A 27,356-nucleotide genomic window follows, 5' to 3' on the forward strand; every position below is an offset into this window, starting at 1 on the left:
TTAATTGAAGATTTTTTTATTATTGTATGTAGTTATTTTTTCACACAGCATTGTACATTTCTCACTCTTAATGAAGAACCACACAGAGCTCACACCTGATTTTAAACCCATTTCACCAGCTAGGAATCGGGCCAGACTGAACTCATGGCCAAGGAGGTGGATGGATGGTGACACAGGTAGGGGTGAGCAGTGCACTGTGTGGCTTAAAACAGCGCTGATGGCTGGGACATTTTGGCATTCCTGAACTTTCTGAAGTTCTAAAAAAACGAATTATTAAAACAAGGATTAATGTTTCTGCTAATCCAGTGGCTGTTTCATGTACAACTCAGACCACCTAGAGTCCTTCATTCCTCGCTCCAACTGAAGTATTCATAGGCACTTCAGTGCAATGAGCTTTATTATGTTACATGTATAATTTCTAAGTCTTTCACTGGCCTCAGCCATAAATAACGGGTCCATTTTCTAAATGATGACCATTTTGATTTTAATGGACAGAGCCCAAAACTGTTTTAGAAAGCTGGCAGAGAGGCAGGCAACTGCTCAAGTTGAACGTATTAACCAGCTTGCCAACTGAGGATCACGTTCAAGAAGTGGTCTTACACCATTTCCACAGAGTGCAACAACTCTCAGGAGTGGTGTGATTCAGACAGCTAATCCTATTTCACACGACTGAGAGGGGCTTGGTGGCATTGGCTGAGTAAATGAGCAGTTTGATTCTAATGTGGAACATGATGATCATCATATACCCGACTAAAAATGACCATCAACATGGATATCAAGGTAAGCTATGGAGGTGCTGTCGTTACTATTTATTACCTGTGCCAACGCCAGCAACACAAACAGAACACTCCAGAACAACAGGGTTACACTGTTACAGACAGAGAGACTGACAGATGCTTGACCATAATCAATGCATATAAACACTTACAAGAGGAATTACATAAGATCCGATATGTGATGTAACAGGGAAGACACAACCCTTTATGGCACAGCCCGCTCTCAAGGAGTATAACAACAAGAGAAAACAAAACCAAACAAATGTATATACATTTTTTGTTTAAAGTATACATACCAACAATAACAAAAACAATCTTTGCACGTATTTGATGGTACAGTGTTTGTTGTTTCCACATAAAAGGATAAGATGAGCAGTAGTAGTAGTAGACGTAGAGGCATGTTGTCTGTGAGGGGTAGCAGTTGATCGTAACATGGACCTGAGGACAGACAGTGATGGGAATGTACAGTATGTATGGGAGAGTGGTGCTGTCTGTCTGTGAAGAGAAACTGAGGTGAAGGCACATTAAAGCACAGCAATAGTGCAGTGGAACAGACACTCGCCTCGTAGCCACAGGCACAAAAATACATCTCAGAGGCTTGACTACAACACTAATGCTACTGAGAGCCTTAGGAGCCATTGCCGTCTTTCTCTCTCTCTCACTCTCTAAGTCTCTCTGCATCTATGTCGGTCACTCTCCCAAATCCCCCACTGTCTCACTTTCTCATTCCCTCCCTCCATACCTCTCCCTTTATCTGTGGATTTATTTTAGTACGAAAACACTATATCAACTGGGTATGTTACCATTGGGTATGGTAATAGAACGCAAAATCAGACATCTTTGGATATTATTAAAAGCGTTTGGGCCGGGGAGGGAAATATGTGTACAGCTGTACAAACGTAAAAAATTCTGAGTTGGCACGCTCGATAACTCTTGCTGTTTGCTTGTATGGCTTATGCTCATATTTACTTAGGACGTTTCAGTGTGTAAATCAAGGCTTGCCTCTCTCATATCCTCTCTGGTGCTGTCACTCACTTTGACGATCACTAGCATAAGGATCCATTGCCAAGCAGTGAGAAATGACTGCCTATTAAAAAACAACAACAGTCATCATGAACGTCACTGTCCAGATTGGAGAGGGTGTTGGGCTCCACTAATGCCATCTTGCCTGCTTAATTAACACTCAGAATGAAGTCACAGCTACTCCCCTCACCCTGGTCCCATCCATTCTTAGACACTGGTGGCAGATGATGCAATTATTTATTTATTGACCCTTACTTTACCAGGTAATGTGGCTCTCCGTAGCCGATGTGAGTAAGACCTTTAAACAGGTCAACATTCACAAGGCCGCAGGGCCAGATGGATTACCAGGACGTGTACTCCCGAGCATGCGCTGACCAACTGGATGCGCTGACCATCCAGGACCTCTACGTGTATACCAGGCAGTGTCAGAGGAAGGCCCTTAAAATTGTCAAAAACTCCAGCCACCCTAGTCATAGACTGTTCTCTCTGCTACCACACGGCAAGCAGTACCAGAGTGTCAAGTCTAGGTCCAAAAGGCTTCTCAACAGCTTCTACCACCAAGCCATAAGCCTCCTGAACAGCTAATGAAATGGCTACCCAGACCCCTCTTTTACGCTGCTGCTACTCTGTTTATTATCTATGCATAGTCACTTTAACTCTACCTACATGTACATATTACCTCAATTACCTCACATTGACTCGGTACCGGTACCCCCTATATATAGCCTCTCTTACCGCTGCTCTTTAATTTTTTGTTACTTTTATTTCTTATTTTTTACTCATCTATTTTTTACTTAACACATTTTTATTAAAACTGCATTGCTGGTTATGGGCTTGTAAGTAAGCATTTCACTGTAAGGTTATATTCGGCACATGTGACAAATACAATTTGATTTGATGTTGGGAATTTAGCCAGGACACCAGGGTCAACACCCCTACTCGTACAATAAGTGTCATGGGATCTTTATTGACCACAGAGAGTCAGGACATTTTAAAGTCCCATCCAAAAGACAGCACCATATGCAGGGCAATGTCCCCTTCACAGCCCTGGGATCTCCTTAGAGGGAAGAGCACCCCCTACTGGCATTTCAACACCTCTTCCAGCAGCATCTGATCTCCCATCCAGGACCAACCCTGCTTAGCTTCAGAGGCATGCCAGCAGTGGGATGCAGGGTGGTATGCTGCTGGCAGAGATATCTGTAGCACTGATATGCCCAGTAAATATTTATCTCTTTTAAGCATCATGTATTATCTATGAGAACATGAGTCTTATCTAACATCTCCCTCAAGAAGGGAAAGATGTCGATGAATAAACGACACATTCACAATTCCACAGTAAAGTAGGTCCCCCTTTAACCATCACCAATAGTATTTTACCTACTTCCCCTCAGGTGGGAGCTAATTTTCCAAGTTCACAAGAAAATGAGTGACGCAAGAAAAAAAAACATTAACATCAGCAAAAGATTTATCAGGCAGAGAGAGAGAGATAGGCTCAATGTAATGCTCAATGATCAGAGTTGCCAGAGGCTCTATAGTACCCCATCTCCCCACTTTCTCCCTGATCAAACACAGTCAGGAAAAGGATGGCTAAGTGTGATATTGTCTCTCCAAAACTATAACAACACCTAGGGACAGAAAACATTTGTGAACCTCAGACAGCAGTAAATTGGTTCCTCTCTCCCCTGAGCCCAAACCCAGACGGCCTCAGCACCTGCCCGCTGAGCTATCTGATTTCATTTTTTATTGCTTATTCCATTTTCCTCGACCATTGTCATTACTAGAATTTTGTCTCATTGTGCCTGTGGTGGATTTTTCAGACCTCCTCAACTAAACGGAGAATAAGTGGTGTATGAACTAGAGCGGGGAAACAACGGGCCAGTGGCTTCTAGTCTGAAGTGGTGAAGAAGGAAGCAAACAAAGGGAGCAACAGAGATAGGAGGAAGAACTACAGAACTACAAAACAACATCATCCCTCAATCTATCTTTTCTTTAGTTATTGGTTTATGGCAAAGACAACATAGACAAAGTGGCTTAACCAACAACCCTGCTATCCAAGGGAACATAGCATGATGAAATAAGGGAAGATAACAGAGGAGAGAGAAGATATGAGGCATGGCCCAAAAATCAAAAGGAATGAACTATCATGGTTCCACCAATCATTGGTCATGTTTTCTTTGAGATAGGTGCTGTTACTGGCCTTGGGCGATGTGGGCTCCTCATGAAGAGGGAGAGTGGAGCTGGATGCCCAATCTTGAGGCAGGCACTGGACAGACAGCCACATCGATTCATCCAGACAGACCTTATTAATTCATCCATTTATTTATTTATCTGCACAGCTTGTTCAACTCCATGTGTACTGATGTGAGAGAGAAGAGCTAAGAGATGGGCAGCTAGGACTACTAAAGAACATGAGCAGTCGGAGCAGGAGAGATAGAGATTGCAGAAAAATAATGATGGAAATTAACAAAGGAAAACCGAAAGCATGAAACGGATGTAAGACAGAGTGCCATAGGAGAAAGGTGTGAATGTCCATTTCCTCATTGTGGTTGTTATTCCCTCAACCTTAAGTCTCCTCATCAGTCTCAGTGCCATGGTGGAGGTGACCCAGTGAATGTGATACTGTAGCTGATCATAAGAGGGGTAGTAGGGGGCTCGTTATACCGGACACCACCAGCCCAGCATAGCAGCAGGCAGCAGCAGCAGGGGCAGCATGGGTGCTGTGTGGCTTGCCGCTCCTCTACGGCCTCCTCGGGTCCCGGAGCCCACACTAGACTTCTCCTTCTCAGAATACAGTGGGATAACATTGAATTCCTGGCTTTCCTCCTCTACCTCCTCTTCCTCACTGTTCTCTACCTGAAAGACAGAGGGGATGTAATATAATAAATAATTTGTTATTAAAGTAACTGCCCAGTGAAAATCACACTTTTAATAGTTCATATTCTGTTAATTCATATCCAAATAATGCTCATCCTATACTCGTATTTGTGGCCAAAGCATAAATTGGAGAAAAACCACATCAAAAACCCCAACTCAAACATGTATCTCAAACGTACCATTTCAAAAAAAAATATTATTTCCTCATAGAACATGTCATCTCCCTGAGGAGGATGAGTTGGCCAATCAGTGCTCTAGAGGAGGATGAGCTGGCCAATCAGTAGTCTACTCGCGTTAATATTTTTAACGACCGGTATACGCCCACAACATTCCAACACAGAAAAGTTGCTTTTTATTTCATGGAAATCTGGAAACACTGGGCATTTACTTTAAAATAAAGGGAGCAGAACTTGCAGGTAACTACCACACATTGTGCATGCTGTATCTGCTTGGTAGAACTAAATAGTGATAGTAAATTGGATTCGAAGATCAAGCTTGGAAGAAAATAAGATCCATTATTTGCAGTGAGTAGTCATGAGCTTCCTACCAGACACGAATGGCAACTCAGCATTAAACAAAACATGTTGTATTTAGGTGTTGAATTCAGAATCCAAAAGGTGTCAGCATCTTTTTTATTAGAAAGAAAGGTGAGAATCTTGGTCATGGTATTGGATCAACAGAGTGAGAAGTGTATTAAAAAGGAACATCTTGAACCTGCACTCAGGGGGAGGGAGGCTTACAGCCTCTTCACACTTAATACACTAGTAGGGTAAAAAATACCATCGGCTACACATATTACTCAAATACTCAAATGTAAACTTGCGTACTTGCTATGTCTTGAACGCTACCGCCGGAGGTAGCGCACGACACTCCCCCGACAGTTGCCCCCTTGAAGCAGGGCAGCGTAAAAAGAATTGTCTCATTGAGCCAACACTCCTACAGTATAAATGGTAAAAGCAGAGCAATGTTTTTGAAACAGCAGCAATGTTTAGACATTTTCCTTATTTTTGAGACTTGTTTTTCATTTGTAACATTGTGTGGTGATTTCAGAGGTGGCAGGTCCTGGAGCGAGCGGTAGGGGGGAAATTGTTTTCCTGGGACGTAGAATTGTTCCAGCTCTGTTAGTAGGCTAACCTAACCAACTCCAGACCCTAGTTGCAGCATAGGTCATAGTAATAAATCAGCTGTAAAAAAAAAACTGTTTTATATGGCCTATGATATGGCCTATGATATGGGCTATGATATGGGCTATGATGGAACCAGATTACTTTTCTAATCAGGTTATATGTTTTTTTTTAAACGACTGGAAAAACTCCTCGTCCAAGGGAGGATGAAAACATTAAAACCCTTTACACAGACAGAGACAACAATTGCGATCAGACAAAAACAAACAAAAAACAAACAGGGCTGAGCTGGCTGTATGCAGGGTTGCATCGTTAGGTCTTTGATGGGTAATTAAAAAGACACTCATACAGTATGTCATCACTATTGTGTTGATTGAATTAATCAATCTAATAATTATGACACACCCCTCACTATTGTCATTGGTTGCACTGGTTGCACAAGCACTCATGACATCACCCTGAAGAAGGCCCAGTGATGCCGAAACGTTGGTGATTTACCCAATAAATTACTGGGAGTTATATATATATGGAGTGTGCGACTCTCTTTGTTTTTTATAGCTTACGATTGATTAATTCCAGTCAATAACTTTGGATTAAAAAGGCCAAGGTCGCCTAGCCCCCCGAAGTGTGAATATAAACCACATTTGATCAAATTCACATTTTCTCAGAATACAAATAACTGGGCCTATTTTAGGCTATAAATACATACATTTGAAGTCGGAAGTTTACATACACTTAGGTTGAAAAACTAGTTTTTAAAACTAGTTTTTCAACCACTCCACAAGTTTCTTCTTAACAAACTATAGTTTTGGCAAGTCGGTTAGGACATCTACTTTGTGCATGACACAAGTCATTTTTCCAACAATTGTTTTACAGACAGATTATTTCACTTATAATTCACTGTATCACAATTCTAGTGGGTCAGAAGTTTACATACACTAAGTTGACTGTGCCTTTAAACAGCTTGGACAATTCCAGAAAATGATGTCATGGCTTTAGAAGCTTCTGATAGGCTAATTGACATAATTTGAGTCAATTGGAGGTGTACCTGTGGATGTATTTCAAGGCCTACCTTCAAACTCAGTGCCTAGTTGCTTGACATCATGAGGAAAATCAAAAGAAATCAGCCAAGACCTCAGAAAAAAAATTCTATGTCTGGTTCATCCTTAGGAGCAATTTCCAAATGCTTGAAGGTACCACGTTCATCTGTACAATAGTAAACAATAGTACGCAAGTATAAACACCATGGGAACACGCAGCCGTCATACCGCTCAGGAAGGAGACGCGTTCGATCTCCTAGAGATGAAGGTATTTTGGTGCGAAAAGTGCAAATCAATCTCAGAACAACAGCAAAGGACCTTGTGAAGATGCTGGAGGAATCAGGTACAAAAGTAACTATATCTACAGTGAAACGAGTCCTATATCGACATAACCTGAAAGGCCGCTCAGCAAGGAAGAAGCCACTGCTCCAAAACCGCCATAAAAAAATCAGACTATGGTTTGCAACTGCACATGGGGACAAAGATCGTACTTTTTGGAGAAATGTCCTCTGGTCTGATGAAACAAAAATAGAACTGTTTGGCCATAATAACCATTGTTATGTTTGGAGGAAAGAGGGGGAGGCTTGCAAGTCGAAGAACACCATCCCAACCGGGAAGCACGGGGGTGGCAGCATCATGTTGTGGGGGTGCTTTGCTGCAGGAGGGACTGGTGCACTTCACAAAATAGATGGCATCATGAGGGAGAAAAACTAGGTGGATATATTTAAGCAACATCTCAAGACATCAGTCAGGAAGTTAAAGCTTGGTCGCAAATGGGTCTTCCAAATGGACAATGACCCCAAGCATACTTCCAAAGTTGTGGCAAAATGGCTTAAGGACAACAAATTCAAGGTATTGGAGTGCCAATCACAAAGCCCTGACCTCAATCCTATAAAAAATATGTGGGCAGAACTGAAAAAGCTTGTGCGAACAAGGAGGCCTACAAACCTGACTCAGTTACACCAGCTCTGTCAGGAGAAATGGGCCAAAATTCACCCAACTTATTGTGGGAAGCTTGTGGAAGGCTACCCAAAATGTTTGACCCAAGTTAAACAATTTAAAGACAATGCTACCAAATAGTAGTTGTTATCAGTAGGCTACAGTTGATCAGACTGAATCACAGACTAATTGTGCAAGTTGGCAAATCATGAGGTTTTTTATTTTATTTATATTTTTGGTGGCGGGTATGGGCTTCCATATAAAAGAGCTTGTCGTGGTGAATTCACTTATACCCATGTTTTCAGTCACAATTTGCTTTTACCACATGTAATGACTTGCATGATCTTTTTCATTTTACCTTTATTTAACTAGGCAAGTCAATTAAGAACAAATTCTTATTTACAATGACGGCCTACCTCGGCCAAAACGTAACCCGGACGACGCTGGGCCAATTGTGCGCCGCCCTATGGGACTCCCAATTACAGCCGGTTGTGATACAGCCTGGAATCAAACCAGGGTCTTTAGTGACACCTTTAGCAATGAGATGCAGTGCCTTAGACCACTGCGCCACTCGAGAGCCCCATATTAATCCAAATGAAGCCTGGTTTGTTGTAAGGTAGGCCTACTGTACTTTTCTATTTGTGTGATCAATCATGATCAATCAATCATTCATTTTTGATAGGCTAACCGTACTTGATGAAGGCCGTCATAGTAACGCCGTGCTTTTGTCTTGAAGTTAAAGTGTAGAGTGTAGCCTACAGACAACAAAAATAAACCCTTTAATTGTCTGCACATACATGCTTTGAATTGTTGCATTATTGAAGAGTGTTATATGGTTAGGTTGCATTATTCAATAGTGTAATATATTTTAGAAGATAAGTTTCTGTCATTGTTGAATAGTTTGTGCTTACTGGCTAGTGACTACTGTGATATTTACAGTCAATTTGAGCTGCATACCAAGAATGTTGTGTTGCCAGCGACAACGAAAGGTAAGGCAAGGATGTAATGTGAATTGAAAAGTAGAATTCTCTTTCGCCACTCCGCTCCTCAGACGCTCCTTCATATCTTGTTGTGGGAATAGAGACTTAGAGGTTAGCAGTAGAGAAGAGAGGGAGGGATTGGAACTGTGTAAAGGAGAGGAGAAAGGGAGTGAGGAGGATTAGGATGGCAAGAGAAAGGAGGATAGAAGACAGATGGGTGTGAATAAATGAATATCAACAACTCAAGAGGATTGATGCTCCCTCCTGCAAACACCTCTGCCTAATCCTCACACACTGTGAGAGAGAGAGGGAGTGAGAAGAAGCTAGGGACAGAGAGATAGTGAGAAAAAAGGTAAGGAGGAAATCCTGGGTCTCTGTTCAATGTGTCAGTAATGTGTTGACTGTGAGCCTTGTGTTGAGACAGATGTGTTGGGAGTGTATCTCAGGTCAGGTCTGTGAGTGAGCGTTGGCACTCAGGCAGCTCCGTTGGCGCTCATGTCACACCGTGGGTCATCATGCAGTTCACAGAGCATCCCTGACCCAGTGAGAACCCACTTTAGAAAAACCCACGGAACAAGCTTTTTGTCCACCATTGTTTTTAAGTTAGTGTACAGCCATTATGCAGACTGGGTTTGGTAAGGCAATGAAGAGTACTTACACTCACACTGTTGCGTTCTGATAAAATGTTGATGTTGACATTGATCTTGTCCTTGTCCTGAAAGATGCGTGGAGAGGGGGTGGCTGATGCGTGGTGACGAGGGGGCAGGGTCGTGCTCTCCACAGGGCGAGGGGAAGAGCCACCCAAATAACTGATAGCATTACCTGAGACAACAACAGACATCATCATTATCATCACCATCATTATCATCATCACCACCATATCATCATCACCATCCATCATCATCACCATCCATTATCACCATCCATCATCATTATCACCATCCATTATCACCATATCATCATCATCATCATCATCCATTATCACCATCACCATCCATCATCATCATCATCACAATCCATCATCATCACCATCATCACCATCATCACAATCCATTATCACCATCCATCATCATCATCATCATCATCCATCATCATGACCTTCCATCATCATCATCACATCCATCATCATCATTACCATCCATCCATCATCACAATCCATCATCATCACCATCCATCATCATCACCATCCATTATCACCATCCAAAAATCATCATCATCACCACCCATCATCATCATCACCATTATCATCATCATCGTCACATCATCACCATCACCACCATCGTCGTCATCATCGTCACCATCATCATCATTGTCATCATCATCATCGTCACCATCATTATAATCATCGTCATAATCATCATCACCATAATCATCATCGTTGCCATTATCATCACCATAAGCATCATCGTCAACATCATCACCTCTATTTTACCCACTGCTGATGATGCAAATGTCCTCAGAATTATTCATAGTAGTCATGAATTCATTAATCAACTGGGCATTGAACCCTTAAAGGTGGGGGGGTTAATGGGTGTGTTCACTCGTGTGTGTGTGTGGCAAGCATTTGTACATGCCCTCTGCCTAAACAGTACACAGTTACAGTCATTCACCCTTCTAGATAACTTGAAACCGTCTAAGCAGGTCTTGCGTCTTGAAGTCGCCTAGGATAGCTAGTGATAGCCAACTTCCTTCGCCAATTAGCTTCAGCTGGCTGGTGTGCGATCGTGGCAAAGTCGGTTTAACATTGGATAGTCTATCTCTGGGTCTAGTCAGGTACCATCAATGTAAATGAGACAATGTTTTCATATTGCACATCTTTTGGTTGTCTCATTAAATCCTTTAAATATTTGTATATGAATTTCTACAATGTATAGTTGGTTTGAGGTTTTCATAGAAATTTGGAGCTATTGACATTTAAAAATATTGGCCCATGTACATTGTATAATTTACTTATGGTCCCTAACGAGCCCCATAGGGATATCTTATGTCAAACCAAATTGACCATGGGCATTATGATCCGGTCGTGTACAGCTGCACTCTGAATTGATTATTATTTGGGTGCTGCCAGCTGTGGGCATGTGGGCAGGATTGAAATAAACCCAACCAAAGGAAAACTGTCACGGTACGCTTCATTCTGTAAGGTACCCTTCATTCTGTTACGGTACCCTTTATTCTGCTACGGTACCCTTCATTCTGTTACGGTACCCTTCATTCTGTTACCTTCATTCTGTTACGGTACCCTTCATTCTGCTACGGTACCCTTCATTCTGTTACGGTACCCTTCATTCTGTTAAAGTACCCTTCATTCTGTTACAGTACCCTTCATTCGGTTACAGTACCCTTCATTCTGCTACAGTACCCTTCATTCTGTTACAGTACCCTTCATTCTGTTACAGTACCCTTCATTCTGTCACAGTACCTTTCATTCTGTTACAGTACCCTTCATTCTGTTACAGTACCCTTCATTCTGCTACAGTACCCTTCATTCTGCTACAGTACCCTTCATTCTGCTACAGTACCCTTCATTCTGCTACAGTACCCTTCATTCTGTGACATACCATTTTTTTCTATCATCTTATACATCTCAGTTTTGGACGAGACTGACTTTATGACCAAATTGAACACAATTACTACTTGTAGTACATTTTGACACTAGAATAAATACTTCTGACTCATATCGATGCCACATAGGCCATTTTTCAATACGAGAAGTTGCTTTTTAGGGGCAGTCCCTCTTTAATAAGGTTTGGCAATAATTCAGTTATTTAGTTATTTACCTCAGTTGCATGCTCAATATGTAAAATCATATGTGAATAAAACATTTTCATTTAACAACGCTGTCCATCAACATTTGTAATTAAGCGCTGTACTACAGTATACCATACAGAAAAAGTAAGCAGCTCTCTAGGGCTACTGGGCTACAGACCGCCCGCTAATGTATTTGTGTCATCTGCTGATTTCAAGTAGGCTCACAGGACCAGTGCTCTTGCTGCAGTAGCCTGTGGGAGGTGTCATTGTGGGTGGGTGAGGGAGGGAGTATGACTCACGCAGACAGATGTTTCTGTGGAACATGTTCATGATGCGCAGACAGTCCTGCCATTGGTTCCCACTTCCCTCACAGGTGCACCACTGGGACACGTCCATACTGAGATTGTTGGCATAGTTGGGGGTCATGATGGTGCCTGGTTGACAAAGACACACAAAGGAGCAGGTTGGGTTCACAGAGATGTGTCAGCAGACCTGACTTCCATACGAACATGGAGCGTATGATGAAAAGCCAAACAGGCCAATTGACAATGAAATGAGTGCCTACCTACACCTTAACAACAATGACTGATTAAAAGGCCCTTGGAGTCAACTCTGCACTTCTTCTCTAACATTGTTCCTTCCTTGTGTTGTTAATCCCTCTTCCATCCTCTCCCTCCATCTCCTGTCTGCCTCCCCCTCAATCCCTTTCTCTCTCCAGCTCACCTATGAGCCCGGCGTAGGCCTTAAGGCAGACGGCTCCACTCTCTCTCATGCAGCCAGAGGGAGAATGTGACGAGGGCTGGCAGTTGTGCTGGAAATCAGCCAGACGAGATCTGATAGACACACACACACCAACACACACATTCACACAAACACACACCCATACACAAACACACAAAGGGAGAAAAACATAATTGTACACAGGTGCCAATACTGGGTTGGCAACTTGGCAGTGTAATTTTCTGAGGGCGTCTTTACAATTATGTTTTTTGGATGCAGTACCTAGCGAAAGGCAGAATCTGAAGCACATGAAAGCATAGAGGAGGAGAACGTTCCAGCTTGGAATCGTGTGAGCACCCGCAATGTTTCTTAATACACATTTTTCAAAACATTGACCTGAAACATGAGACTCGAGGTCCTGCAATATTATTCTGAATATTAGATTTTTCCTGTATGTATATATATATATACACTGCTCAAAAAAATAAAGGGAACACTTAAACAACACAATGTAACTCCAAGTCAATCACATTTCTGTGAAATCAAACTGTCCACTTAGGAAGCAACACTGATTGACAATAAATTTCACATGCTGTTGTGCAAATGGAATAGACAAAAGGTGGAAATTATAGGCAATTAGTAAGACACCCCCAAAAAAGGAATGGTTCTACAGGTGGTGACCACACACCACTTCTCAGTTCCTATGCTTTCTGGCTGATGTTTTGGTCACTTTTGAATGCTGGCGGTGCTCTCACTCTAGTGGTAGCATGAGACGGAATCTACAACCCACACAAGTGGCTCAGGTAGTGCAGCTCATCCAGGATGGCACATCAATGCAAGCTGTGGCAAAAAGGTTTGCTGTGTCTGTCAGCGTAGTGTCCAGAGCATGGAGGCGCTACCAGGAGACAGGCCAGTACATCAGGAGACGTGGAGGAGGCCGAAGGAGGGCAACAACCCAGCAGCAGGACCGCTACCTCCGCCTTTGTGCAAGGAGGTACACTGCCAGAGCCCTGCAAAATGACCTCCAGCAGGCCACAAATGTGCATGTGTCTGCTCAAACGGTCAGAAACAGACTCCATGAGGGTGGTATGAGGGCCCGACGTCCACAGGTGGGGGTTGTGCTTACAGCCCAACACCGTGCAGGATGTTTGGCATTTGCCAGAGAACACCAAGATTGGCAAATTTGCCACTGGCACCCTGTGCTCTTCACAGATGAAAGCAGGTTCACACTGAGCACATGAGCACATGTGACAGACGTGACAGAGTCTGGAGACGCCGTGGAGAACGTTCTGCTGCCTGCAACATCCTCCAGCATGACCGGTTTGGCGGTGGGTCAGTCATGGTGTGGGGTGGCATTTCTTTGTGGGGCCGCACAGCCCTCCATGTGCTCGCCAGAGGTAGCCTGACTGCCATTAGGTACCGAGATGAGATCCTCAGACCCCTTGTGAGACCATATGCTGACACATGCACATTTGTGGCCTGCTGGAGGTCATTTTGCAGGGCTCTGGCAGTGCACCTCCTTGCACAAAGGCGGAGGTAGCGGTCCTGCTGCTGGGTTGTTGCCCTCCTTCGGCCTCCTCCACGTCTCCTGATGTACTGGCCTGTCTCCTGGTAGCGCCTCCATGCTCTGGACACTACGCTGACAGACACAGCAAACCTTTTTGCCACAGCTTGCATTGATGTGCCATCCTGGATGAGCTGCACTACCTGAGCCACTTGTGTGGGTTGTAGACTCCGTCTCATGCTACCACTAGAGTGAGAGCACCGCCAGCATTCAAAAGTGACCAAAACATCAGCCAGAAAGCATAGGAACTGAGAAGTGGTGTGTGGTCACCACCTGTAGAACCATTCCTTTTTTGGGGGCGTCTTACTAATTGCCTATAATTTCCACCTTTTGTCTATTCCATTTGCACAACAGCATGTGAAATTTATTGTCAATCAGTTTTGCTTCCTAAGTGGACAGTTTGATTTCACAGAAGTGTGATTGACTTGGAGTTACATTGTGTTGTTTAAGTGTTCCCTTTATTTTTTTGAGCAGTGTATATATCATATTTTCTGAATATAGACTTGCTTTTAATTATTTGTTACTTTTACTTCTTATTTTGTAGGTATTTTTCTTAAAACTTAATTGTTGGTTAAGAGCTTGTAAGTAAGCATTTAACTATAAGGGCTACACCTGTTGTATTTGGCGCATGTGACAAATTAAATTTGATTTGACTTGATAAGAACACTGGGACTTAGAGTCTGCTAGTCAAACCCAGTTGTGTATTCATAATTCCCATCTAACACCTCTCACCTGCTCCACAGGCATACTAAACCCTACAAAACACCACTGAGCAGCCAGTGGAATAAAAACACTGCAGCCTGGGTCGGAGTTATCGCAGAGCTTTATCAACGTATCATTGCTCCTTATTATTCTGGATGTTATCAATGATGAAGATTAGTGAACAACCTCTTCCCTGTAGGGAACTGAAACCTATTTGTACTGTAACTATTTATCTGAACCTCTTGCGCTGAGAGGATTGCAAACATTCAAATGGTTGATGAAATTTTGACTCTGTCAATCACCACATCCTCATCGGCAGACTCGACAGCCTTGGTTTCTCTAATGATTGCCTCGCCTGGTTCACCAACTACTTCTCTGATCGAGTTCAGTGTGTCAAATCGGAGGGTCTGTTGTCCGGGCCTCTGGCAGTCTCTATGGGGGTGCCACAGGGTTCAATTCTTGGACCGACTCTCTTCTCTGTATACATCAATGATGTCGCTCTTGCTGCTGGTGAGTCTCTGATCCACCTCTACGCAGACGACACTATTCTGTATACTTCTGGCCCTTCTTTTGACACTATGTTAACAACCCTCCAGGCGAGCTTCAATGCCATACAACTCTCCTTCCATGGCCTCCAATTGCTCTTAAATACAAGTAAAACTAAATGCATGCTCTTCAACCGATCGCTGCCTGCACCTGCCCGACTGTCCAACATCACTACTCTGGACGGCTCTGACTTAGAATATGTGGACAACTACAAATACCTAGGTGTCTGGTTAGACTGTAAACTCTCCTTCCAGACTTACATCAAACATCTCCAATCCAGGCCTCCCGGGTGGCGCAGTGGTCTAGGGCACTGCATCGCAGTGCTACCTGCGCCACCAGAGTCTCTGGGTTCGCGCCCAGGCTCTGTCGCAGCCGGCCGCGACCGGGAGGTCCGTGGGGCGACGCACAATTGGCATAGCGTCGTCCGGGTTAGGGAGGGTTTGGCCGGTAGGGATAGACAAGCGATGAGACAAGATAGTAATTACTAGAGATTGGATACCACGAAAATTGGGGAGAAAAGGGGGTAAAATTTATAAAAAACAAAAAATAAAAAAAAACATCTCCAATCCAAAGTTAAATCTAGAATTGGCTTCCTATTCCGCAACAAAGCATCCTTCACTCATACTGCCAAACATACCCTTGTAAAACTGACCATCCTACCAATCCTCGACTTCGGTGATGTCATTTACAAAATAGCCTCCAAAACCCTACTCAATAAATTGGATGCAGTCTATCACAGTGCCATCTGTTTTGTCACCAAAGCCCCATATACTACCCACCACTGCGACCTGTACACTCTCGTTGGCTGGCCCTCACTTCATACTCGTCGCTAAACCCACTGGCTCCAGGTCATCTACAAGACCCTGCTAGGTAAAGTCCCCCCTTATCTCAGCTCGCTGGTCACCATAGCAGCACCTACCTGTAGCACACGCTCCAGCAAGTATATCTCTCTGGTCACCCCCAAAACCAATTCTTCCTTTGGTCGCCTCTCCTTCCAGTTCTCTGCTGCCAATGACTGGAACGAACTACAAAAATCTCTGAAACTGGAAACACATCTCCCTCACTAGCTTTAAGCACCAGCTGTCAGAGCAGCTCATAGATTACTGCACCTGTACATAGCCCATCTATAATTTAGCCCAAACAACTACCTCTTTACCTACTGTATTTATTTATTTATTTTGCTCCTTTACACCCCATTATTTCTATCTCTACTTTGCACATTCTTCCACTGCAAACCAACCATTCCAGTGTTTTTACTTGCTATATTGTATTTACTTCGCCACCATGGCCTTTTTTATATTTTTATTTATATATATATTTTGTTTGCCTTCACCTCCATTATCTCACCTCACTTGCTCACATAGTATATAGACTTATTTTTCACTGTATTATTGACTGTATGTTTGTTTTACTCCATGTGTAACTATGTGTTGTTGTATGTGTCGAACTGCTTTGCTTTATCTTGGCCAGGTCACAATTGTAAATGAGAACGTGTTCTCAACTTGCCTACCTGGTTAAATAAAGGTGAAATAAATCAATAAAGAATAGGTACATCCAGTCCTCTCCGCCTCTGTCTAACCTCACACTCTATAACCTATTTGCATTGTGATTATAACTGTTAATGTGCCTCGATACAGGACTTAATGTGGAGTGGAAAAGTTTAGCCTGATGTCACACACCTCCCAGAAACCATGTTTCCCCAGCCAGCTCAGCTCACCTACACAGCTCATCCCTGGCACAGTAGCCCTGCAGGCTGAGGCAGTTGGGTTTGCTGTCTCTCTCCTCATAGGAACACGACGGTACAATGGTCTTCCGCCGGCGCTCCCCACAGAGGGCATCAGAGCAGGGACAGAATAGCAGGGCAAAGCTGTACTCCTCTGGTACCCGCTCCAGGAAGCGCCGCAGCGCCCGGTGGCACTTCTGTCTGTTACAGCTGCCGTCGGAGCCCGGAGCCCGCTTGGTGCAGGCCACAACATACTCCGACCTCAGAGAACCACACTTCTCATACAGACCACAGTCCTGGGCTGCTTTCAGACACTGGTTTTGCCCATCCAGAGGAAGAGAGGAGGCTGGGTGGAGGGAGGAGTGGTAGGGTGAGGAGAGGAAGAAAACAGAGAGGAGAATGGAGGAAGGTGGGGTTTTGGGAAAAGGGGCAATGAATAAGAGAGAAAGGAAGACACAATCATAAAAGACATGATTCTGGACATCCCAGACTGTCCTAGTCATTATTCAGAGAGGAGGCAGATAAGAACGAGCTGTGTACTGACGGGAGTGAAGCAGTACCTGCCATGATGGAGGCCATGCGTGACATCTCTATGTGCCTCACAAACTCCACCTCCAGATCCTCATACGGAGACACCTCGTACTCATCATACACTGCAGCAACAACACAGAGACATTCAAGAGAAAAACATCTCACATACACAGAGATACAATGAAACACATAAAAAGACAAAAAACACACACATTGAAACTCACCAGCGAATCTGACGGTCCAGTAGACCCTGAGGCACAGCTCCTCCCGGCGGGAGCCGCGCTGGCACTTGCAGGCCTGGAGGGGGCGGTACTGCTGCAGGGCGCTCTGGGCCTCCAGACACTCCCCCCGGGCGTCTGGGCCCAGGGGCGACACGGCCTCCTCGGCAGCACAGTACTCCAGCACCCTGTACACTGCCGTACAGTCCTGATCCTGTACACAGCCTCGCTCAGCCTCCTGACAGTCTATGGAGCCTGACAGCACGCTGCCTGGAAGAGGTGGAGGATGGGGAACATGATTATAGTTGGTCACCAGTGGTCCTGACCAGCTATTTTTACAGTTTCGTTCTGTCAGTTAGCATCTGTTTGACAAAGAGTTTCAGTGCTTATTTGGTGAAAAGCAAGAGCCTCACGTCAGAGATGGAGTCGAGTGACAGTGTACAAAACACTTTAGAGTATTGATTTTGTTCTGTGAAGAACTGACAGCCCCATCAGTTGTCAGGATAAAGGCCAGGCAGAGTCACAGACTGAAGAGGTTAAGTAAAAGAGTGGATAGCAACGTTGTTTAATTCACAACTGTCCATTTTCAGTTAAGGGGAACTTCAATTCAGCTCATTCGTGGTAGTATTGAAATAGTTTTTGCCAAGTGGCAAATGCAGCTTTTCCCCAGATGGTTTTAAAGGTCCGACTACAAATGGGATCCGGATTTGCAGCTATATCCTCATTCAACATGTTATTCAGACTCTTTCTCTCTCTTGCTCACACCCACACATACCTGCAAACAAACAAACCATGTATATAGCTATAGGCCCACACACACACACACACACACACACACACACACACACACACACACACACACACACACACACACACACACACACACACACACACACACACACACACAAAGGGGCATCCTGATTAAATGGTCACACGCTTCAATTAAGCCCATGCTGGCTGGGAGTGCACAGTACAGCTGAAATCAGATTCCAGTGGCGTGTGGTTACAATCACAGACGCCCCATGAGGTCCACATCTCAATCGGGCAGGAGACACATCAAAACCAGAGGGATACGGTCCGTCACTGCAGGCAGGGGACCCTCGCAGACGAGGCTGGCAAGGCAAGCGCTTAAACTCTGGATCTCCCACCAAGATACAGGACCACGAGCCATGTAACGTTATATGGTAATGAGATCAAGAATGTAAGTGTAACGGATCATATTAAGGACACCAAGCACTTAAATACATTAATATTAAACTAACTGCAAAATGGGCATTTTTATGAACATCTAGAACGCCATATACATCCTAATGAAGCACAGTCAATTGAATAAATCCCATGCATTCTAAGCTCATTTGATAGGTTGGGGAATATGGAGTCCTGTGGGGCAGCCAGCATGTTCATACAGATAAGAGCGCTGCCCTTTTCAAAGTCCTCTGGTTACAGAGAGAAGTTATTGAATAAATTGAAATGTGAAGAACATTAATTCCCAAAGAGTTTAACTCATTCATTTGGAGAAGACATTGTTATTGTTGTCTTTTAGCTACTGCCATGTTCATGTCCCCATGAAAAATGTGGTGGATGAGGAGTATTAGGAAATGTGGCACACACACACACACACACACACACACACACACACACACACACACACACACACACACACACACAATGACACCTCGTAATAAAGTAGAATCACAGAAAAGCAGGCATGGCCCCCGGCTTAGGTTGTGCAATTTAACAGCCTGCCAGTAATCTCCATTATGGACAGTGGTTTGTTCATTACTCTCCACTACAGCATGTACTGGCTGACCAAGACCAAGATAGACACCATCAGCAACTTTTGTTTCAGAGGGCCTATCTTAATACACAAACACATCATTACAACCCATATCAAGTACAGACCAGCTCGGTTAAATCTTGTCAGGCAGAGAAGTGATAATTATGGTAATGACTTGAGTGTTCTTTATTGACACAATGATGAACAGTCGCCACGCTACATTGGGCAGTTTCACTGATGACAAAATGGGTGGAGGGAGGGAGGAGTGTGATGGGTGAAAGGTAAGGCGTAAGAGGAAAGGACTGAAAATCTTAAGAGTGAGGAGGAGAGATGAATACCTGTGGTATGTAAGGCTTAATGCGCTCTATTGATTTCTCAGTGGGGCGAGTTATAGAATTTGTGAGGCAAAGCTGATGGCTTTCTAGCTCAGTGACCCGCTTGAGGTTAATGTCATAAGAGCAGCCACGAACAACATATCAACACACACACTGTTCCACATCATTTGAAGTTCACACACATTTACTTATTCATCCATTCTCCCCCATACACAGTAAGTTAAACACACAACACGCCTACACTGCCTAGTCACAGAGTAGTTCTGCAACCCGTCGATTCCACCATCTAGCTTCTCTCGTCTACAACAATTCCTTAGGAGGCATCTTGGTAACCATTTTGGAAACATGGAAACACTGGAGGAGTTTCAGGATCTAATATGCTCAGTGCACATCAGTCTTGTTGTTCTGGTGTATTTGAGGGTTGACTATTGGATAATGACTGCTACAAACATACGGTGAAAGAGAAACAAAATGAAAGAAATTCGCTCAACTTTAGTGAACTCTGTAAAGTGGTTATGATGACAAACATGTTGGGAGGGTCCACTTCAGAGGTTCCCGCTCCCGGGCTTTACATATCACAGGGTTACAAGGTCGGCCCAGTATGAGGTTTCAAAAACAACTCTTTGCCGTGGGGAAAGACATAGATATACAATAATGAGCAGAACAAGCAGTACTTCCTCTTATAGCAAGCCTTCAAATATCTAGGGTGAGTTGAGTTATTTTGTTTCAAAAAGAAAAGCAAAATAAAGTAATTAAACCTGTAGACATATACAAAAAGGTAGAAAATGTTTTGTCATTTTGACCTGAACCATAAGTACGTTGAAAAAGGATTGAATGAAAAAGAAAACAGCATCCTGAAATCACTGATCATTAATTGTATTTTACAGGCAAAGCCAAGATGGCCTATTTGCTTATTCATACCGACAAACAAAGACGGAAGGATGAAGATAAGAGGGACAGAGAGGAGAGAGAGGAAGGGTAAAAAGATAATTACTCCTTTACTTTGTGTTCCTAACGGTCTTTAAAAAAAGGGGAGTAAATATGCAATGATTAGTCAGATGAAAAGAAACATGAAAATGCATCTACTGGGATTTGTGGAAGTTGGTCTTGTGCTCTTGTAAGTGTTATACATACAAGACTTGTAGTTTTAATAAGACTGGCCAAGACATGTACAGCAGCCCTTGATAGGGCAGGGAATGACGGGTGCATCTTGTGGGGGGGTCATACACAGCCAAATACTGGCACACACTCACAAGAGCGCACAAATACTCACCTAGGCCTAAACTGTGAGCTGTGTGTGATGTGCACAAATACATACATGCAAAGATGGCAAAACATCTGTCAGAAAAAACCTGATGCACAAACACATACAAATCCAAGACACACACACACGGTACACACACACACTCTCTCTGGGCTACCCTCCCAACCATGGATAGAGCTCTATGCCATCTGCTCCTGGAGTTCCAAATCAAGGTTATCAACAAAATACACACGCAAAAGTTCCCTCTATCGACTGAATGCCTGACTGACTGTATGTATTTTTCTCTCTACTGGTTAACTCATTTTCAAACATCTGCGTTTATTGGTTTTACACACCATGTCAACATTACTGCCAGCTGCCACCCAGTTTGTGACTCAGTGGTGTCCAAGAAGTCTTTGATGGCACTCTTTAAAGGTGACATCATTCTGTGTATCAATCTCCAGAGATTAGTGCATATTGTACATGGCTCCTGGTAGCGTACAGTGAAGTAATCGTATCACAGTGTGTGTGTGTGCGCCCCACCAAACCAAGATTTGACATGTCCTGTCTGCGATAGACAAAGGGGTTTACGGATGGGATGTTTAGTCACTACGGCTGCGTTTAGACCGGCAGCCCAATTCAGATGTTTTTTGAACTAATTGGTCTTTTGATCAATCAGATCAGCTCAGAAAAATATCTCATGTTTAAAGATCTGATGTGATTGTTCAAAAGACCAAATAGTGGAAAAAAAGATCAGAATTGGCCTGCCTGTATGAATGTATGAATGCATTACTGTTTAACAACAACAACAAATAGATACAAAGGAAGTCCTCATCGGATACGATAGACTAACATAAGCAGCAGCAGTAGTGTGTCCACTTTTCTGTAACAGGTTTGACTTTAAGAGATATTGACAAGACACACTTACAGTATGAAGTTGTGGTGTTATTCTGACGGTGTACTGAGGTGGTAGTGTTGTTGTGGTGTTATTCTGACGGTGTACTGTGGTGGTAGTGTTGTTGTGGTGTTATTCTGACTGTACTGAGGTGGTAGTGTTGTTGTGGTGTTATTCTGACGGTGTACTGAGGTGGTAGTGTTGTTGTGGTGTTATTCTGACTGTACTGAGGTGGTAGTGTTGTTGTGGTGTTATTCTGACTGTACTGAGGTGGTAGTGTTGTTGTGGTGTTATTCTGACTGTGTACTGAGGTGGTAGTGTTGTTGTGGTGTTATTCTGACTGTACTAAGGTGGTAGTGATGTTGTGGTGTTATTCTGACTGTGTACTGAGGTGGTAGTGTTGTTGTGGTGTTATTCTGACTGTGTACTGAGGTGGTAGTGTTGTTGTGGTGTTATTCTGACTGTACTAAGGTGGTAGTGATGTTATTCTGACTGTGTACTGAGGTGGTAGTGTTGTTGTGGTGTTATTCTGACGGTGTACTGAGGTGGTAGTGTTGTTGTGGTGTTATTCTGACTGTACTAAGGTGGTAGTGATGTTATTCTGACTGTGTACTGAGGTGGTAGTGTGGTTGTGGTGTTATTCTGACTGTACTAAGGTGGTAGTGTTGTTGTGGTGTTATTCTGACGGTGTACTGTGGTGGTAGTGTTGTTGTGGTGTTATTCTGACTGTGTACTGAGGTGGTAGTGTTGTTGTGGTGTTATTCTGACGGTGTACTGTGGTGGTAGTGTTGTTGTGGTGTTATTCTGACTGTACTAAGGTGGTAGTGATGTTATTCTGACTGTGTACTGAGGTGGTAGTGTTGTTGTGGTGTTATTCTGACGGTGTACTGAGGTGGTAGTGTTGTTGTGGTGTTATTCTGACTGTACTAAGGTGGTAGTGATGTTATTCTGACTGTGTACTGAGGTGGTAGTGTTGTTGTGGTGTTATTCTGACTGTACTAAGGTGGTAGTGTTGTTGTGGTGTTATTCTGACTGTGTACTGAGGTGGTAGTGTTGTTGTGGTGTTATTCTGACTGTGTACTGAGGTGGTAGTGTTGTTGTGGTGTTATTCTGACTGTGTACTGAGGTGGTAGTGTTGTTGTGGTGTTATTCTGACTGTACTGAGGTGGTAGTGTTGTTGTGGTGTTATTCTGACGGTGTACTGAGGTGGTAGTGTTGTTGTGGTGTTATTCTGACGGTGTACTGAGGTGGTAGTGTTGTTGTGGTGTTATTCAGACGGTGTACTGAGGTGGTAGTGTTGTTGTGGTGTTATTCTGACGGTGTACTGAGGTGGTAGTGTTGTTGTGGTGTTATTCTGACTGTACTGAGGTGGTAGTGTTGTTGTGGTGTTATTCTGACGGTGTACTGAGGTGGTAGTGTTGTTGTGGTGTTATTCTGACTGTGTACTGAGGTGGTAGTGTTGTTGTGGTGTTATTCTGACGTGTACTGAGGTGGTAGTGTTGTTGTGGTGTTATTCTGACTGTACTGAGGTGGTAGTGTTGTTGTGGTGTTATTCTGACTGTGTACTGAGGTGGTAGTGTTGTTGTGGTGTTATTCTGACTGTGTACTGAGGTGGTAGTGTTGTTGTGGTGTTATTCTGACGATGTATTGAGGTGGTAGTGTTGTTGTGGTGTTATTCTGACGGTGTACTGAGGTGGTAGTGTTGTTGTGAAGAATGTGTACTTTTATTTAACCTTTCATTTTGACAGGGAGTCGATGCTGAGACCAAGGTCTCTTTTTCAGATAAGCCCTATACAGCACCACAATACACATCAAAATACAATATACTCATTAAAACTACACATTCATATACACAATAAAATCAACATTATTATACACAACACAAGAAAAGCAAACATAATCATAAAAAACTGACACATACTTCAGTACAAATAAGTGTATTGTCGATCATTCCAAACATAAGGAAATGAAAGGCTGAGATACCTTCCTCTCCAAAGGAGAGTTAACCAACCCTGTGAACGGATTTGATAACTTGTCATTTCAAATCATAACAGTGATGTTAGGGAAGTCTGAAGTTTGTGGAGCAGGTCTTTGTAAACAAAGGTGGCAGTGTTGTGAGGTTATTCTTTATTTTAACCCCCTTTGACGTGGTATCCAATTGGTAGTTACAGTCTTGTCTCATCACTGCAACTCCCGTACAGACTCAGGAGAGGCGAAGGTCGAGAGCCGTGCGTCATCTGAAACACAACCCAACCGCACTGCTTCTTGACACAATGCCCACTTAACTCGGAAGCCAGCCACACCAATGTCAGAGGAAACACTATGCACCTGGCGACCATGTCAGCGTGCACTATGCCCGGCAAGCCACAGGAGTCGCTAGTGCGCGATGGGACAAGAACATCCCTGCCGGCCAAACCCTCCCCTAAACCGGACGACGCCTGGCCAATTGTGCACCGCCCCATGGGTCTCTCGGTCGCGGCCGGCTGCGACACCGCCTGGACTCGAACCCAGAATCTCTAGTGGCACAGCTTCACTGTGATGCAGAGCATTAGACCACTGCTCCACTCCGGACGCCCCACATTACAACTGGGTTAACCGTATTGGTGTGAACTTGCGTATGGTGTTTGCATTTTACACCAGTGACCAGGGTTTGCGCCCCACTCCCGCTGTTTGCTATATTGGTGTCAGAAGTGGGATGGTGGCCATGGGCCCATGGGAATGCACAGCCCGGGTTGTATGTGGGGGCTGAGTTTAGTGGAAGCACGGGGACGTGCCTTCCCGTTTGGAGGGATTCTAAGTTTGATTCAAGCATACTTCTAACTTTATTATATTGATCTCAGAGTAGGGTAGTGACTGATGACCAGATCAATGAACAATGACAAAGACAACAACATGGTTTATTGTTCAAGACAAATTTTAATCATTCCAAGAGAAACGTCCTGAACAAACATAGCAATTTGAATACTCTGATTGAAATATGTGAATGTTGAAGGGATGTGATTTATGATGATTTATTGGGTCATTATAATGCATTCTTCACAGGGCTGTATTTATAGCCACAATCTAAACCATCAGTCTGGCAAGAGCCTGATAGCAGGGCTACCAAATAAGTTTGTTTTGGGGTAGCAGGTAGCGTAGTGGTTAAGAGCATTGGGCCAATAACTGAAAGGTTGCTGGTTCAAATCCACAAGGTGGACAAATCTGTCATTCTGCCCATAGCCAGGCAGTTAACCCCAACAACTGCTCCCCGTGAGCCGATAACGTGGATGTCGATTAAGACAGCCCCCCCCCCCCCCCTCTCTGATTCAGAGGGGTTGAGTTAAATGCGGAAGACACATTTCGGTTGAATGCATTAGGTTGTGCAACTGACTAGGTATCCCCTTTCTCTTTAAGTCACAATAAGAGCAGGCCTCATGGCAGAATGCAGTTAAATTGTTTTATAAACTGGGTGGTTCGAGCCCTGAATGCTGATTGGCTGAAAGCCGTGGTATATCAGACCATATACCATGGGCATGACAAAACATTTATTTTTACTGCTCTAATTATGTTGGTAACCAGTTTATAATATAGCAATAAGGCACCTCTGGGTTTGTGATATATGGCCAATATACCACGGCTAAGGGCAGTGTCCTAGCACGCTGCGTTGCTTCATACATAAGAACAGCCCTTAGCCGTGGTATATTTGCCATATACCACACCCCCTCGGGCCTTATTGCTTAATTATACCAGCCTTCTGGTTCACACCTTTGTGATAATTTGTCTTGGAAGAGCATGCCAGTGGTTTTTCCAATAATATCACAATTAAGTAAGGTAGGTGTATAATGTTGGTATCTATCTGGATCAGTAAAACAACGCCATGAAAACAAGACAGAAAAGCACTGTAAAACAGTTAAAGGATGAGGCAGAACACTTGTTCCTGTCTGGTTGTGTAAGGATAAGAGCAGGATAAAACCTTCAAAATGATGTCATCGAGCTATGGTCATAACTATATCTATAACCATCTCGCTCTCTCGCATGCCTTGATTTAAGTGCTTCCGTTTCAGGTACAGAGTCTTGGTATGAAAGATGACGTTTTATAGGACCAGCAATTAAATATATAGCTCATTTGTCACCAATAGAAAGAAAGGACACATACATGAATTTCCTAGACATGGAATATGCTAAATTAAAATGAGCACAATAGTGAATGGAATTTTGTATAGGCATCATGAACTTGAAACTAAGGACAACACTTTATGCAATTCTTAAGTGACTTGCAATTTCCTTAAAAAAACATGTAACACTTATCCATATTACTCCTTAAAAGAGTACAAATTATAAAGCTTATTGATATATATATAAAAAAATGGGCGACTGGGTTTATGTTAAATTGATATTGGTTTAGCTAAGACTAATAATCGGCCTAGCCTCCTGTAGATTATTCATATTGTTTTACTATAAAGGATTGTCAATACTCTAGCCAGGCCTGCATTGTTAAAAAGTCAAGTAAAACCATTGTAGCCTATTTAACTTTTTGTCTCATCCAATGAATGCTTTCTGAACCAATGACCTGCTATATTTAGAAATAGAAGCACCGCATTTATGATCTCTGGAGATCCCTTAGAAAAAATAAGTCCCCTGACAGAAATTGACAACCAGAAATTGTGTTAAAGGCTGTTACAGCGGAACAGTTTAGGAGAGACTGGATTTTCTTAACGAGGTGTACATGGAAGTGCAAAATGCGCTGGGTAATTGTATATCAATTCAGAATACACTAGTACAAGATGGAGCAAAAAATACTATTTGTGGCTGAGTGTGTCGAATTTCGCTTACCATGACTGAGGACATTCATAAGTATTCCAAGGACAATCATCATGCACGGCATCAGGTAAGAGAGGTCGGGAGTTGGGTACTTCATAGAGGTACTTGGTCCTCGCGCTCACTGACCCGCCGCCTGCAACATCCAGCCACACTGAGTTTGTCCCAGGATCGACTGAAACAAGGTAGCCGATACTTGCAAATGTGTGACAATTCCTAAACCTGGACTCGCAGGAATGCAGTGATTGCAGTTGTCACGTGTTTTTTTTAAGAGAGGGTGGCAGTAAAATAAATTACATGTATATTTTGATAAGCCTGCAGTGGTCAATAATACTCAAAAACCCGTGCAAGCGTTCCGTGATCTTGTGTCACCACCAATTTAGAAAAATGTCCCTCCAAAGTTTCCAGAAGCTGTCAAGCGACACAGAGGCCAGTCCACTTTAATTCGTTTTGAATAATTATCAATTGCACTTATGTCGCCTTGCGTCGTCGGTCCTTAGTTGCGCTTGCAAGAGTTGAAAATAGATTAGTCAGACTGCATGGCGTATCTCAAACATCAAGCAGTGTTGTGATTGGCTCCTAAGTAAATGTAATACACAGACAGAAAAAGTGTGCAAAGCCATACCCCGATGTGCAGCCTGGTCTCATAGACTAGACTTAATATAGTAAATGTAAATCCGGGACACTCAAATGTGTATGATATGTTACATTTGGTATGGTTGCATGAGACAGATAGATACTTAAGGCAAAAACTAAAGTAGGGTGGTTGGTCAAGGTGGGCGTATAACGGGAACATCTAGC

At 43.4% G+C, this 27,356-nt stretch overlaps 1 protein-coding gene across 2 annotated transcripts; it reads right to left on the reverse strand.

The window, feature by feature from the left end:
* On the reverse strand, positions 1-27,236 carry LOC129863364 (GDNF family receptor alpha-4-like). 2 transcript variants are annotated; one of them, XM_055935300.1, is made up of 8 exons: positions 26,571-27,236; positions 17,515-17,778; positions 17,320-17,412; positions 16,754-17,105; positions 12,228-12,337; positions 11,804-11,938; positions 9,421-9,578; positions 1-4,652 (listed from the first exon to the last, which is right to left on the reverse strand). In XM_055935300.1, exons 1-8 carry the CDS (start codon positions 26,653-26,655, stop codon positions 4,455-4,457), a joined length of 1,395 nt encoding a protein of 464 aa, XP_055791275.1. In that variant the 5' UTR covers positions 26,656-27,236; the 3' UTR covers positions 1-4,454. The 2 variants fall into 2 exon arrangements, with proteins under 2 accessions (XP_055791275.1, XP_055791274.1); XM_055935299.1 differs by having other exon boundaries at positions 9,415-9,578; positions 26,571-27,228.
* Positions 27,237-27,356: the final 120 nt, after the last annotated feature.

Source organism: Salvelinus fontinalis, chromosome 10 (assembly GCF_029448725.1).
Source record: "Salvelinus fontinalis isolate EN_2023a chromosome 10, ASM2944872v1, whole genome shotgun sequence".
Taxonomy (NCBI): Eukaryota; Metazoa; Chordata; class Actinopteri; order Salmoniformes; family Salmonidae; genus Salvelinus; species Salvelinus fontinalis.

What these genes read in the sequence shown, in the direction of transcription:
- LOC129863364 (XM_055935299.1), bottom strand. Translation starts at nt 26,655, where the DNA reads ATGAAGTACCCAACTCCCGACCTCTCTTACCTGATGCCGTGCATGATG. An exon ending in TATGAATGTCCTCAGTCATG is followed by an intron (nt 17,779 to 26,570) that starts GTAAGCGAAATT and finishes CACCTCTTCCAG; the next exon opens with GCAGCGTGCTGTCAGGCTCC. An exon ending in CTGGACCGTCAGATTCGCTG is followed by an intron (nt 17,413 to 17,514) that starts GTGAGTTTCAAT and finishes TTGTTGCTGCAG; the next exon opens with TGTATGATGAGTACGAGGTG.